General features: G+C 39.2%; 1 protein-coding gene across 4 annotated transcripts in view; it reads left to right on the top strand.

The window, feature by feature from the left end:
- The window catches only part of adgrv1 (adhesion G protein-coupled receptor V1), a 96,197-nt gene that overhangs the window by 14,828 nt on the left and 65,874 nt on the right, over positions 1-15,495 (top strand). For all 4 annotated transcript variants that reach the window (XM_067521762.1, XM_067521763.1, XM_067521761.1 and 1 more), the window contains exons 8-30: positions 272-609; positions 728-998; positions 2,333-2,659; positions 3,216-3,392; positions 3,470-3,693; positions 4,833-4,959; positions 5,078-5,263; positions 5,595-5,775; positions 6,277-6,440; positions 6,552-6,675; positions 6,781-7,041; positions 8,046-8,172; positions 8,386-8,609; positions 8,816-9,547; positions 11,010-11,383; positions 12,110-12,289; positions 12,724-12,904; positions 13,180-13,373; positions 13,498-13,627; positions 13,926-14,006; positions 14,389-14,528; positions 14,639-15,004; positions 15,179-15,422. In XM_067521762.1, the coding sequence (XP_067377863.1) occupies positions 272-609; positions 728-998; positions 2,333-2,659; positions 3,216-3,392; positions 3,470-3,693; positions 4,833-4,959; positions 5,078-5,263; positions 5,595-5,775; positions 6,277-6,440; positions 6,552-6,675; positions 6,781-7,041; positions 8,046-8,172; positions 8,386-8,609; positions 8,816-9,547; positions 11,010-11,383; positions 12,110-12,289; positions 12,724-12,904; positions 13,180-13,373; positions 13,498-13,627; positions 13,926-14,006; positions 14,389-14,528; positions 14,639-15,004; positions 15,179-15,422 (5,353 nt within the window). The remainder of the gene's footprint in view (positions 1-271; positions 610-727; positions 999-2,332; positions 2,660-3,215; positions 3,393-3,469; positions 3,694-4,832; positions 4,960-5,077; positions 5,264-5,594; positions 5,776-6,276; positions 6,441-6,551; positions 6,676-6,780; positions 7,042-8,045; positions 8,173-8,385; positions 8,610-8,815; positions 9,548-11,009; positions 11,384-12,109; positions 12,290-12,723; positions 12,905-13,179; positions 13,374-13,497; positions 13,628-13,925; positions 14,007-14,388; positions 14,529-14,638; positions 15,005-15,178; positions 15,423-15,495) is intronic.

Genomic DNA, 15,495 nt, shown 5'->3' with positions numbered 1-15,495 from the left:
GCAGTAGACATATATAACTATAAAGTTTGATGCAGTAAAAACTGTGTGTGTGTGTGTGTGTGTATATGTGTGTATATATATATATATATATATATATATATATATATATATATATATATATATATATATATATATATATGTGTGTGTGTGTGTGTGTGTGTATATATATATATATATATATATATATATATATATATATATATATATATATATATATATATATATATATATATGAGACAATTTTATATTAATCATCTGTAGTACTCTTTAGGTCTCTGTAGATTACATGGTGGTGAGCAGTGAAGAACCATTCAGTGCTACACCAGATCTGGATTTCTACGACCTACAGCTAGTCAGAACAGTCACTTTTCCTCCATATGTCTACAAAATCAGCCTGCTGTTCCACATCACTGATGACAATGTGCCAGAAATTGCAGAATCATTCAATCTGGTCCTACTGGAGGAGAACATCAGAGGAGATGCTGTGTTGGTATCTCCTAATGCTATGCAAGTGACGATTGAGCCCAATGATAAGCCTCATGGTGTTCTGTCAATCAACAGCAGTCTAGTAATTCATCCAGTCATCATCAACGAAGATCTGACTCAGAGGTTAATAACTTACATATGCTTAAGGAAACTGTAATTACATTTATATACAGGAGCTGTTATGTTCTGTATTGTCATAACAAAAAGAAAAATATTACATTAAAGACTACCATTCCCCTAGATTTGATGGCATCCACATTGTAAGAAATGGAGGCAGCTATGGTGCTGTGTCCGTCAACTGGTCCATCAGCAGAAACTCCAGTGATCGTTCCCCGGTGTCAGATGATTTGAACCCTACAGAGGGGACAGTGAGATTTGCTGCTGGTCAGTGGAGAGCCATGATTCAAATAAACATTGTGGCAGATGTTCAACCTGAAGAGGCAGAGGCCTTTGTTCTGAAACTGCTGCCCAATACTGTAACTGGAAATGCAGAGGTCAATGATCCCATGGAGGTGAGATTAAAAGAGATCCATTTAGATTCTCTAAAGAAATACGTTTGTATTTATGGTTCTATTTATTCATAATTGATTTGTGGAGCAGAAAGGAAAGTCTGCCCTTGTTATGGAACATATCACTCAGATGATGTACACATGTTATGCAAGTGTGTGTGTGGTAGTGTGTGACCTACTGTACTGTAAAGTGGAAAACTTGGCACATTTTTGGAAAAGTTGACCCCTTTGTGTCAATTTGCTCTGTGAGCGTTCCTTTAATGTGGCTAAATCAAAACAAAGCGGAAACAGCAGGCGCACTGTGTGTGGTGTATGTGAGTGTTTTTTTTTTTTTTATTTATTTTTTTTAAGAAAGCATGGGCGAAGTGGTGACAGGTTTTTATAGGTTCCATCTTACCCAAGCTAAGCTGGCTATGTGTGAAAGCAGTGGGCAGATCTAAGTCTTGTTTATGTTCAAGGCATGAGATGAGACACAAACTCTGCTTAGGTTATACACAAACACACACTGTAACATTACCCCAAGTAATGAGGCTACAAGGTCTGTTTGCCATCTGTGCAGAGTGAGTTGGCTTAGCTAAAATTCCTTAAACATGTAATAGTAGAAAATTTGATTTTGTGATAATTGTCATTAATGTTGCAAATGTTATATAACACAATAAAAAGGGACACACATATTTAGGCTGATCTGTAAATTAAGTACTGTGAACATGCTAGGCGTTGCAGCAGACAAATGTAGGTTTCAGGAAAATGAAGGAGCCTCATGAAAATGGCTCTAGCAGCCATAGCAGAGTTAATTAAAGAGGATGCCTCTCTAAAGTTAGCTCAAGCCTCTGTTTTACTACTCTGTCTCACTTGTTTTGTTTTCTCTCTCTGTTCTTCATCTCTCTTTTTCTTGATTTATGGTACAGTATTACAAAAACAGAATATGCAACAATGTCATCCAAAGTAATTCATGGTAAACCTTGGCTTCTTTGCAATTATCCCCTCACAGCTTGATGGTCAGTCAACTCTCGCTGTCATTGCCCAGGGCCCCCTGGGCAAACTTGTGAAATTGCATTTGGCAAAGTTTATGTAATTAGCTTTACTCAACTTAAATTTGACATCAACTCAAACATGAATTTGATTGAAGGGGCCTTTGGTGGAGCAATTTGCAGACCCAACAGAAAACAGTAAAATATTTGGTTCAGTCATTATAAGTATAGCCCTTCTATTATACAAATCTTGTGTTTTTTTATTATTTTCTCATCAGTCAAAATGTTAATTGCCTTCCTCTTCTTTTTTAGTATTTGTTATTTTAACTTACCCTCTTGTTTGGTCTTTCTCAACTCTTCCCTTAGATGGTGTTCTACATCCAGGACAGTGACAATGTCTATGGACTTTTTCGTATTGACCCAACAAAAAAGCAAAGCATCTATAGCCAGCCTGAAGGCCGTTTCCTGTCACTAAATTTTCTGCGAGATGGTGGTACACTGGGGGATGTCTCTATGTCTTTCACTGCCCTCTACATTCCTGCAGGTCCAATTGACCCAGCATTGGCCCGTGAGCAGGTTCTGAATGTTAGCATGTCTGTTAATGTGGTGTTTACCCGTGAGCGGATGGTCCATGTCATACTGCCAATCAGGAATGATGCTTTTCTGCAGAATGGAGCTCATTTCTTAATACAGGTAACAGGACTGGAAACAGAGTGTGTTTGTGTATATGCATGTAAGTATGTAGTTGTGTGTGTGTATTTTTTTTCTATTAATGGGTTTTTAAGTTGTAAACCTACCAGTAATTTGTTGCACATCCAAAAATTTGGTCTTTCTGTTTGTGTTTGGACTTCTAGCCAAATTAGTGCTGTCCAAACTTTAAGTGCCTCATTTGCATGTGTGAATCTGTTCGACACTGGCACTCAAATCTAGCATGTTGTTGCTATGGGATTTGGCCAACTGTCAGCTAGCTCTTAAAGCAAGCAAGCAAAAGCACTCTTCACTTAGTGTAGAGCCATAATCACACCACGCACTTAACCTTTATGCACACACGAACATAGAAGGAGTGAATGAAGGACTGACAGGTAATTGTGACTAAAGAGAAATAACCTGATAGATAATGGCCAATGAGTGATGTATTAGTTAGTATATTTTAATAATTTGCTTTATATCTAATCACTTCCTGCTATCTGTCCCTTAATTATCCTTTATAAGCCTTTTGTTAATTATGCTGTTTCTCCTGTTTCCTTAGTTGAACACATTGGGGCTGATTGATATAAGCCCCTTAATTCCTTCAAATAGCCCAAGGTTTGGAGAACCTCTAAACCTGACCTTAACTGTCACCCCAGACATTGCTAATGGAGAAATAGGTTTTACAAATAACGCCACAGTGGTGGTTTATGAACCAGAGGACAGCAATGCTAGCATGGTAAGATAAGTCCCTTGTTTTCAAAATTAAGCATTTATTAGTTGCAAGTAGAAGAGTTTATTTGTTATTTGGTGCAGGTGAGCCTCCCTCTGCAGCGCGATGGGACAGAGGGCCACGCTGTGGTGTTCTGGATTCTTCAGCCATTTGGAGACAATCGAGAAGATGTAACTGCTAGTGACCTTAAGCCTCTAAATGGCTCTGTTGTGTTCTTATCTGGGCAGAGTGATGCCTCCATCAACTTCACTGTCATGGCTGACAATGTACCTGAAATCAACGAGACCTTAATGCTCTCTCTGACCAGGTATGGACATGAAAAACAAGGAAAAGTTATAGTTGACCAACAAAAGAACACAATGAATATTTATTATCAACAACGCAAAACTAAGAATTAAATTTATATTTTATTTATTTATTTATAGTACTGGTGTATAATATTTTAGAGCCAGCATATACAACATCTGAATCCAGATGAATTTGAAAGGCTAAGTAAGTTCAAGCTTATCCTTCTATCCGTCCCATTGTGGTAGTGGTGGTTGGGGGTGTGTTCATCTGTTGGTTGTGTTTTGATGAGAACGGCAGCTCTCTCTCCCTCCCGCTCCTCCGCTGCAGGGTGGAGACTGCACGCTTTATAGTGTACTTTGGGTAAGTGAAGAGTGGATTGAACCTGGCCTTTTGTGTAGCGTGAATCACGACTTTGTTTTCCAGAGAAGGGCCTACTTCAGGATTACTGGGGTCTTTGGTTGATGTGGGGATGATGGGGTTTGGGATGAGGTGGGGGGTTTTGCTATGGTGTGAAAAAAGGGAATCTTAAAGAGAGTGCTTGTTGGGAGTAAATTGAGAATCTTCTTTTACATGTGTTACGTGCTCTAATTTAACTAGGCTTGATTGTATACTCTTTTAAAGATGTCAGTGTTTGTATGGATGCACTGCCCTGGCTGTGACTGTTTGTTTGGAGTGCTTCATTCTGTCATGTCTTTGTCTCTAATTTACCCATCATGTTATGCTTGGTTGGCTCCACTTTTCTCAACATACACACTCATGCACACAACCCTTCTGGAGCAATAAAGATGCAGGCAGTCTTTTGATTGACATTGTTATTAAATGGTCTAAACAGCAGGACTTGTGACAGCATGTGGTGCCAATAATGAACAACCATCGCACAATACAAGGAACTCAGTGAGAACTTTAAATTAAAGTTGAATTTAAAGTTAAAGAAGCTTCCATATCAGAGCTGTCATCTGCTGTACCTGTACATAGGTAATATTTGTCTGTCTTATACCAAAAGCAGATCCACTGGTTTTAAGTTATAGAGATAAATATTTAGATAAACGTAAATTGTCACTATAATTATTGCTAGGTTTTGGCCATTATCTTTTGCTCTGATGTTCAAATTACCTCTATTTGTTTCTAATTTCTATAAGTTGTGTGCATTTGTTTCAGGACTAATGACGAGAATCAGATCCTGAAAGTCGGCTTCACTAGTAGAGAAATTGTCATCATGGAGAACGATGACCCTGGGGGAGTCTTTGAATTTTCCCCATTCTCCAGAGGTCCCTGGTTCATCAATGTAAGTCAGAGTTTAAAACCAAAAATTAGTTACTTTGGTTAAAGTATTTAACCAGCTACAAACAATTAACCCCACATGTTGTTTTTTCCTACATGACATTTGTACGTATTAACCCTAGGAGGGTGAGGCTGTGGAGCTACATGTGGTCAGAGAACAGGGACAGCTGCTGAAACAACTGATACGATATAGTGTGGTGCCCTCAGACAATACTGAATTCTATGGTGCTATGGGTATTCTGGAATTTAAACCAGGAGAGAGAGAGGTGGTAGTGGCACTGGTTGCAAGGCCTGATGGGGTCCCTGAGGTAAGAAGAAGATCAACACAATATTCATCTTTTGTGATTATGAGACATTACTTTTCTACACTATCCAAAACTGACGTACTAAGATAATAGCATTCTAATTATCTAAGTTTTAGTCTAAAAAGTTAAAATTAAAGTGTGCAAGTGTCCCTCTTGAAACAAGATACATACTCCCAAATACATAGTAGTATCAGATAGAAACCTGTTGTTTAATGTATCTCAAATTTAGTATTGGCAAGATTATGTCTCACATTGTAAAGATTATTCTGTTCTTCTGACATGTTTTGACTACATTAAAACTCTGCGTGTTCTGTGTGAATGGGTCTGCATACAGCTGGACGAGACCTACTCTGTGGTACTTAGTAGCCACAGCACTCCACCCAGTCGCCTAGGCAACCACAGGGAGGTCAACATCACAGTGAGGAGGAACGATGACCCCTTTGGGGTCATTGAGTTCATCCAATCAGGACTGACAGTGACCATCAATGAGAGCAAAAGGAACACAGTGCACCAAGGTACTTCAGATGATAGCGATACTTTTGCATGTCAAGTGGGATCAGGTTAACACTTAAAATGTATCTAATTGGAGTGGATCAAAGTGCAATTGTATGCACGAGGGATGAGATCAACAAATTTTCCATTTAAAAATAATTTTTTAAGTAAAACTAATTTAAATATGTGCACTTAGAGAGTTGCTTGCGTCATATTTGTATAGCACAACATTTGTTTGTGGCAGAGAGAAGCTAAATCTTTAATCAATTTATAAAACAAATAGTGATGCTGTTCAATGTTCAATTCATTTCTGAGAACAGGGAAAGACCAAATTCCTGTTTCTTTATTGAATCACTTAGCATGCAGACAAGTAAGCTGTACAACTAAAAACAAAATAATACAGTCAAACTTGAACCCAGAATAACAGGCTTTTATTGTGTTTTATACTAAAATGTTGAGCTTATGACTATAGGAAGATAAAAAAAATATGTATATAGATAATCTCTATTGTGATTGCTCTCCAGCTGTGTACCCTGTAGTAAGAAACAGGGGTAACTTTGGAGAGGTGTCTGTTTCTTGGGTCCTGGAGCCGGCTCTGTCTAAAGACGTCAGCCCCCTTCAAGGCAACATCACTTTCAAGGAGGGAGAAAACCTAAAAAACCTCACTGTCTTTTCTGTACCTGACGAGGTAAAGGCAAACTAGATTCTGACATTACACAATGAAGTGTGTGTGTGTGTGTGTTTTATACCCTCAGCTCACATATAGATTACACTTCCTAAATTGAAATTATTTTTTAAGCTACCAGAAGACATGGAGAACTTCACTATTTCCTTGTCGAATGCTATGGGTGGAGCCAGACTGGGAAACATACTCAGTGCTATTTTATGGATTAATAAGAATGATGACCCCATTTATTTTTCTGGTAAGTATTTTACATGTAAGAAAAATCCTCTGATAGATGGTTATAGATATTTATGGTAACTAAAACCTTTCACTCATCTTCTCTCTCATCTCATTCTTACCTCAGAACCTGTCATTGTGCAGCTTCAAGAAGGTGGGGTGGCCAATTTCACTATTTTTAGGGCGGGTCGGGCAGACTTTGTCGCTACGGTGATGTACCGAGTAGAGTATGGTGACGCATCACCAGGTGACCTCAACATGCTGAGTAATGACACGTTGTTGGTGTATAATGTGGGTGAATGGATGAAGAACATATCTGTGGCTATAGAAGATGACGACATACCAGAGACTGATGAAGCCTTTTACATTGTTCTCTACAATGCTACTGGTAAGTATAGGCTACCTTTAAAACTTGTACTCAAAAACTGTCTAAACAACTGTCTTGTACTGTCTTGTATTCAGAATGTAGTATTCTGAATATTATAGGGATATCATTAGTGTATCTGATACCTGATCTGATCTATAATGTCTGACAGTCATACATTATAGTATATGTGTCATATCTTCATGTCACTGCAGGTTTATAAATAGATGAAAAGGTTATTTGCATTTTCTCCAAAGATTAAAAGAGCTGAAAGTCATTTTTTTCCCAGTGTGGCTCACAGTAGACGAACCATGCAATCACAGCTCATTAAAAATAACATTACCCCCTTTTCCTTTTGTCAGTGTCTATGCACGGTAAGGTGAGGAGTAGCTAGGGTTATTTTTTAACGTCTATGGTTACATTCCTGATACTGATATTGTGGTAGAGATATAAAGGTAGCACCACTGGACCTTAATAGGACCATAAATACCAGACTCCAGTCTTTTTGAGACACAAAGACCAATCACTCCACTGGCCTCTCTCTATTTACTGATTGTCATGGAGTAGAATCTAGAGGGGATCATCTTTATAAAAGGGTTGTGTTAAAGTCAATAACCCTCATGTTAGAAGTCATTCAAAATTTGGGACCTTCACCTTGCTTGTTTAATTAGCAGATTTAAATACTCATCTTAGTATACTGCATAAACTTGAATTATTCACTTGTGAGAGGTTGTTCTTTCATTTAAATATTCCCCCGGAGTTCTTATTCTTTCATTATATTTATAAAAGGTTAAAAGCATGAAACTTAAAGTTTGGAGCTAAGTTTGAGTTTGAAGCTCTATTCTTTGCTTTGCCCCTTTTATTTCTCTAGTCAGAGTAGTTTGAACCTTTTTCATTATTTTAGAAGCATTTTACTCCTGGGCTTGGTTGTCATAGTTATTGTGTGCAACGTTATGTTGACAAAACATAACCAAAATAACATCCTCATGTACGCTTGATCTAACTTGGCAATATGCATTCACACGCAGGTGACGCTGTTGTCTTTGGAGCACACACGGCTACTGTAGTGATTAAAGCCAATGATGATGCCAGTGGCATTTTCTTCCTGGAAGCCACAGAGAAACCTGTTGAAGAGGGCAAGACCAATAGTTTTAAGTAAGGGGTTTTAATTCATGTTTCTGCTGTGCAATACATATTGATTTAAATGTATAGTTTTATTGTTGCCTTTCTTATTTACACCATTTTTTAAAAATTAAGTTATATTAAACTTAGTCTCTATGCATTTACAAAACATTTAAAGATTGGAGACAAAAAGTTTTTAACTTTATTAATTCATTTAAATCTTTTCATTCTTTTTTCCTGTCCCAGTGTCCAGCGTGAAAGAGGCTGTTTTGGTAACATTACAGTGTTCTGGCAGCTTTTTGCCAATGACTCAGTGACTCCTCTAGAGAAAAACCAGGAGTTTACCAACTCCTCTGGCTCCATCAGCTTCACAGAATGTGTACGGATGATGCCTATTGTCCTGGAAGCCATCGCCGATAAGCTTCCAGAGTTCAATGAGTTCTTTGTCCTCAGACTTGTTAATATCTCAGGTGAGTTCATGATAAAAGGCGATTTATGAGATTTAGAGATACCGTAATATCATTACCAGAGACAAATGGTTTTCTCTATTGACTCTGAGATCAAACTGATGACTGTCACTGTTATAACATTCACCTTATAGTAACTACTTAGAGGCAGATGATTGTTATAATTTAGTTTGGTAAAACATTCAGCTCTTGCATCTAATATCTTTAAGGTGGTTACCCAGGGGAAGGCGGACAACTGGCGAGCACTTCCCTGAATGCCACGGTTCTCATTCCTTTCAATGACGACCCATATGGTGTCTTTGCCATTGCCGACAGCAGCCTGGACCAAGAAGTAGCTGAAGATGTACGTTCTGTGGATGACATGGCTGATGTTGCTTCCTTCACCCTCCTCAGACAGCAGGGTACTTTTGGTGATGTGCGGGTTGCCTGGGAAATTGTTTCCGGCCAATTTCCAGAGGGCCTTCCACTGATGGATGACCTGCTCCTTCTAGCCTCCTTCCCAGACAAGGTTGAGCTCAGGCCCCATGACCGGCGACACCACTCAGGCACAGACACGTGGTTCTTCTCAGGGCTTCCGGGTGCTTATGGGACTATCTCCCCTGAAGATGGGCCTGCTGCTATTAGCAACTTCACCTTTTCTGCTTGGCTAGTGCCCAGTCCCAACACTGACGGCTTCATAGTTTCCAAAGGAACCAGGAATGGGACCTGGTATTATGGAGTGAAGATCCACACTAATCAGTCTCATGTTACAGTCATGCTGTACTATACAGTGTTAAGGTCAAACAATACTCAGGTGGCCTGGGTCAGTGCTAAGAAGTTTGTAGAGAATACATGGATACATGTCATCATTACTGTAGATGATGGAATTATTGAGTTCTTTCTGGATGGGAATGCTATTCCTGGTGGGCTGAAGAGCATTAAAGGAGAGGCCATTTCTGATGGTGAGTTGCCCAGTTAGAGATTTATTAAACATAGCATAGTGATAAAGGGCAGGTTGCTGATTCTTTAGATTGTGAAAAAGACTGTAGATCTGTTTGCCACATCTTGTGTCTGTAGTTCTTTTTTCTTCAAAATCTGAAGACTCTATATTAGTCATAAACTCATGCATTTTTAGATGGAAAAATATTGCTAATTAGTATTCATCCCAATGTTAGTATTTTCATGCGAAATTGAAACATATTTTGTTTAGTAATAGTTTTCATATTTTTTGTAACTGACAGAAAATGTTACCCAGATTCCAGCCCAATTGTGATTTGCCAATATTTGCTGTCTTTTAAGTAAATTTTTTATTGAATATTGCGAGTTTACTGAATACTATGATACTGTCTGATATGAACAAATATAAATTTCCTATCTTTGTTATGATATTTACAGTACTGTGTGAGCTTATGCGTGTGTGGCTGGGAACAGGATTTCAAGCTTTTTTTAAATTGTTGCCAAATCTACAGTTCTTAAATACAGTACCTGTACTCAGAAATGTATGCACTCCATCACAAAGACACATATTAAGATTCTCACACACACACACGCATGCATATACACAGACCCCCTCTCAGTCACCACCTCATTGTTCAGGACTACTGGGACTCTGTAATGCTTGAGTGCCCACTTAGCCTCAGCGCTGCTGGATATTGTTACTGCTAAAGTGGATCAGTCGGCATCTTCTTTTCAATTTTTTTCCCTCTCTCTAATTAATGGAGACAATAGTGGCAGTCTGAATTGGAATAAACACTCACACAGGGAAAATATCCTGATGGGTCTAACTTCAGTCACAGTTAATTTATACGTAACCGTCAATAATGTCATATGTTATTGTCTGTTACTGGTAACTCAAACTGCGGATACATTTCTTTTTGTCAGGACTTGCTATTCTTGCTCATTGTAGCAGATTCACTACATTTGTCCAATTTTGTACAGGTAAAAGTTGCAGGCAGTATATAAATGAATAAAGAGAATGAACGGTAACCTTAATCAAAGTTTTGTTTGTTACCCAGTATCCTCCAACCATAGCAACCAAATTAGTTACAAAGTAGTTACACCACATTAAAACTTAAGATTATAATGGTACAGATCAATATCTAATCATAGGAGTCGTAATAATCAGTGTTAAAATTATGTAGTTTACATTTGTTTTCCAACTGTGTTATCTGATCAATTCATAAGTAGTAGACATAATTTTACAAAGTAAATTTATCACACTCTGACTTTAGGAGCATAGTGTTCCAATAATGATTGATATGCATGACATAGAGGATAAATACATAAACAGTAACAGTGTCTGTAACTTTTTATATGTGTGTGTGCTTGTGCGTGCTTGTAAAACACCATTCAAGAAGCTCTTCTTTTATCTAATATTGTAGAATTTTTAAATGTATCTATTTATTTATTGTATTTTTATTCCAGGACTGACATCAGTATTTATTGGGTCGGATCCAGAGGGCAACGAGCGCTACACAGGCCTTCTCCAGGACGTTCGTCTGTATCATACAAAGCTAAACCGTAGCCACATCCATGAGCTCCACACTCAGCCTGCTAAGACAGACCTGCGTAACATCTCAGGTTACTTACGGTACTGGCAGGATGAAAGGCAGAAGTCATTTGTGGTGGAGGTCAGGGATGATGATGAGGTGGAGGGAGAAGAGGTCTTCTATCTACAATTGGTGGCAGTGCACGGTGGAGCCCGTCTCCCTGTCCCCCGACCCACTGCCATTTTGCGAGTCATGAAGAGTGACAATGCCAATGGGCTTTTTAGATTCACCGGTGGTTGCATACCTAATGTGAGTGCACAGAGTTTAGTCAAGGGTATTTAGTGGACCACATTTCTTACTTAGTATGTCTCTAAGTACCCTGCAAACACAGCAGTCATGTCAGTGCCATTTTTTTATGCAAGCCAGACTGTCCCAAATGTAAAAATGAAATTCCTTTATGAAGTTGAATCAACATTAACTGCATGGCATTTGTCAATGTCATCATGCAGTTGTCTTTGCAGAAAAAAAACTGGCACAGAAACACATGCAATGCAAACCCACTGGTTTGTCAGCCTCTGTCCTGCTGCATATTTCATCAGTCTTCATGCCCGGCTGCATGATGAGCCTGTTCTCCCTTTTTAGTTGGATTGGATGCATGAGCTCACATATTGGTCCCTCTCAGGTAGAGCGACAGCTGGTAGGGCTGCAGCAGGTCTGCAATTCAGTGCATTCCTATAGATGTGGATCAGAGTTCCAGCATGAAACAGGAGAACTGGTTCCCTGTTTCAGCAGGTGGCAGGGCTGGCAATGCCATTCCATCAGAACTAGAGGATTGTGTTTATATCTTCAACCCAGTGGGAATAATAAAATAAATCACATTAGTAGTGTGATGGGATTCCACTGAGCTGTTAATTTAGTTGATAAAAGTATGAATATAGCAGACATGGACTACAATTATATGCATTCAGTATTGATCACTTCTTTTAGTTGTTCTGGAATTACTGAGACTGGTAAACCCTTTGTTTGTTCTCATAGACCACTGAAGAGGGCTCCACTATCTCTTGTTTGATCGAGCGTACACGGGGATTTCTGGACCATGTTTATGTCAACTACACTGTTAACCAACTGGACAACTTGGATAGTGAGAGGCCAGCCCAGCAGGATTTTGCTAATGCAACTGGAGCTGTGCTTTTCATGCCTGAAGATTGCTCTAAGGTGTGTGTACTGTGTTTGTGGGGTTATTTAACGCTTGGACCTACCTTGAATTGATCCTGGGGTAGCCTCAGTGAGTTGATCTAGGATTACACAAAGCACTAATGTGATGTACATGGTGTTCCCTGTATATACACACTGGCACATTTAATAAATGCAATAATCCCATTTAACCACACTAGTTTACAGTTACCCAGTTTTAATGTTTCTTGACAACCAGCCCCATCTAGTGGTTGGCTGTGTGGATTTAATGATGAGTCAACTGGTGTCACCTGACACCTGAGTTAATTTTACACTTCAACATACATGTTTTACCTAATGTTTTATTATTAGCTATTGTTAATCAACACTTGAATAGGAATAAAATGTAGACTATTTTTATCAAACAGAAAGGCTGGAGCTGATAATAAAATCATGTATGCGCATCTTTCTGTTAGGAACTGAACCTGCTCGTGTTGGATGATAACCTCCCAGAGCTGGCAGAGTCTTTTCAGGTCACACTGGTGTCAGCAGAGTCTGGTGATGGGAAGCCAGGCTCCACCCCCACTAGTGGTGCAAGCATTGACCCAACAAACTCTATTAATATTGTCACGGTCAGAGCAAGTGACCATCCCTATGGTATGGCACACAAAAATTAGTACATTTATACTTTAAGGGTTGTTATTTTTAGCAGTAATAAATTTGTATTATTAAGACTGTGTTGTCACAGTCATAAAATGTCACTGTGTTGGTTAAATATAATTTCACTCTTCTCCTTCTGTTATTCTAGTATTCTTCTACTACTGCATGCCCTTTACTTACATCACACTTGTCCCTTCTTATTACATGCTCCTCTATTTCCTTCATTGTTACCACCACTATCCAACACAAACACACGCCCTTCTTTGATCCAGGCCTGTTCCAGTTTCAAGCCAGCCCACCAGGAGAGGGGTTGATATTGCCAGCATTAGAGCCTGCCCAAATCATTGTTGACGAGGAAGCTGGACAAATTCGTCTGCTAGTAGCCAGGGCCCAAGGCCTTTTGGGAAGGGTCCTGGTAGGATATAGGACGACCCCCTTCACAGCATCTAGTCCTGAGGACTATGAGGTTAGTTTTCACTAATTTTAATGTTCACCAATTTAATGTTGTTGATACAAACAATCCGATCATATAATGTATATTAATTTAGTAGTTAAAAGGGGAATGCCTATTCTCTGTATTCCACTGGCAGGACTCAAAGGGCATGTTGGACTTTCTTCAAGGGGAGAGGTTAAAGTTCATCACTGTGACCATCATAGATAATTCAGTCCCTGAGCTGGACAAGGTTTTTAAAGTGGAGCTCTACAATGCTGATGGAGGAGGTGAACTCAATACTACTTTTTTCGAAAAAAATTACATTTTTATATATTTGTTCAGCCTCAGATCTGCTTAACACAGTTAGTTGATTAGTCAGTAATTTTTTTACTAGAAGCTTCTCTTTAACCTTAATTAAAGCTGAAATGACCCCTTTATTATGCTCTACTGTTTTGTGTGCTGTGCTCCGTCTGTGCTTCACTGTACCTCCCTACCCTCTTTCCCATTTGCTCTTTGACCTCTACTCTTTTGGTGTCATTTAAACCCTGCACGACACTTGTTTGATTCTCGTGTGTGATCCCTCAGTGGATCAGTTCCTGCATATTGAAGGAAGTGGTAGTGGGGAGAGTGACTCTGACTTCTTACTTACTTCCTTTCACCCACGTGGTGAGTATCCCCCTCTTTTACTCCCCAAACTGCTTCTCGCCTCGTATAATTCATCCCCACACATGTTCAGTTTCTCATGCCTTTATTATGGACTGTACTGTTGATCTGTAGTATGCAACCAAATCATCCAGTGTTTTACACTATAGTCTGGGTTGGTGTCTGTTACTTAGAAATAAGCAGTACACATCAAACACAATAGTCTGATACTCTTGGACAATTTCTATCTAATCAAAATCACTGACTTGATTTTTTTTAAAACATTGTCATTACATTTCCGTTCCCTCTTTTCTGGTCACCACCATTATTTACATGAAATTGAAACTCTCAAAGCAAATACTACGTATTAGCAAAAGCTAACACATTTCTGGTATTTTGTGTATAGCTACCTTGGGAGTTGCATCTCACGCCACAGTGACCATTGCTGCTTCGGATGATGCTAATGGAGTGTTTCAGTTTAATTCTAAATCCCTTTCTGTTAATGGGACAGAACCTGAGGATGAACGTAGCACTGTGGTTCTGCAGGTTAGTGCAAGAGGCGGTTTTGAAATGTGAAACTCAAGTCAATATAATATTAATACAGGCCTAGTTAGTGTTTGTTTATGGTTATGTATTTAGCTTTTGTACTTTCCCAGGTGGATCGCTCCTTTGGTGACCTCTCCAATGTAACTGTGTACTGGGAGGTGGATCCCAGATCTGAAGGGGAGCTCCTCAGCAAGTTTGGCAATATCAGTTTTGGAATTGGTGAGAATTCAAAGAACATCATCATCAATGTGGCCCAGGATGAGATCCCTGAGTTGGACAAGACTTTCAACGTGTCCTTAGTTAATGTCTCACACGGTCGCCTGGGTGTTCAGACATCAGCTACTCTGACTGTGCTCGCCAGTGACAGTCCATATGGTGTTTTTGTAATTGCAAATGTGACAAAGACTGTCCGACTTCCTGAAGCTGACTCAACTGTCTCCATCACTATCCTGCGACAGAAAGGCCTAATGGGTCAGGTGTGTCCTGCCATAAAAGTTTAAGAAAGGCAGTATGGAAAAATTAAAGTTACCACAGATTCTACCATTAGACTTTGTTTGTTTTGGAAAAAATAAATGCATCAGAATGACAAACGCCCACATGTGGCAGTGACAATGAATTATTATAATTTTTTTTTTCTATTTTAATTATAGGTGCGAGTTACATATGGGACACTAAATGAGGGAGATCCAGAACCTTACATAACCCCTGGGGTGGGCCGAGCCACAGAGGGGCAAGATTTTGCTACACTCCAGGATTCAGTTCTGTTCTTGGCCAATCAGAGAGAAGCAAACATCACCCTCCACATCTTGGATGATGATGATCCAGAAAGAGATGAGGCAGTGTTTGTGAAGTTGATCAGTGTTCAGCTCATCAAGGGAGAGCAGGAGAGGCTGAGTAAGAAAATTAAACTTGATGACAGTTCATCTAAATAAAGACTTAACATTGATACTTCTTGAAATACTACTAC

The sequence above is a fragment of the Channa argus genome, chromosome 11 (assembly GCF_033026475.1).
Source record: "Channa argus isolate prfri chromosome 11, Channa argus male v1.0, whole genome shotgun sequence".
Taxonomy (NCBI): domain Eukaryota; kingdom Metazoa; phylum Chordata; class Actinopteri; order Anabantiformes; family Channidae; genus Channa; species Channa argus.
This window is presented reverse-complemented; position numbering and strand designations above follow the sequence as displayed.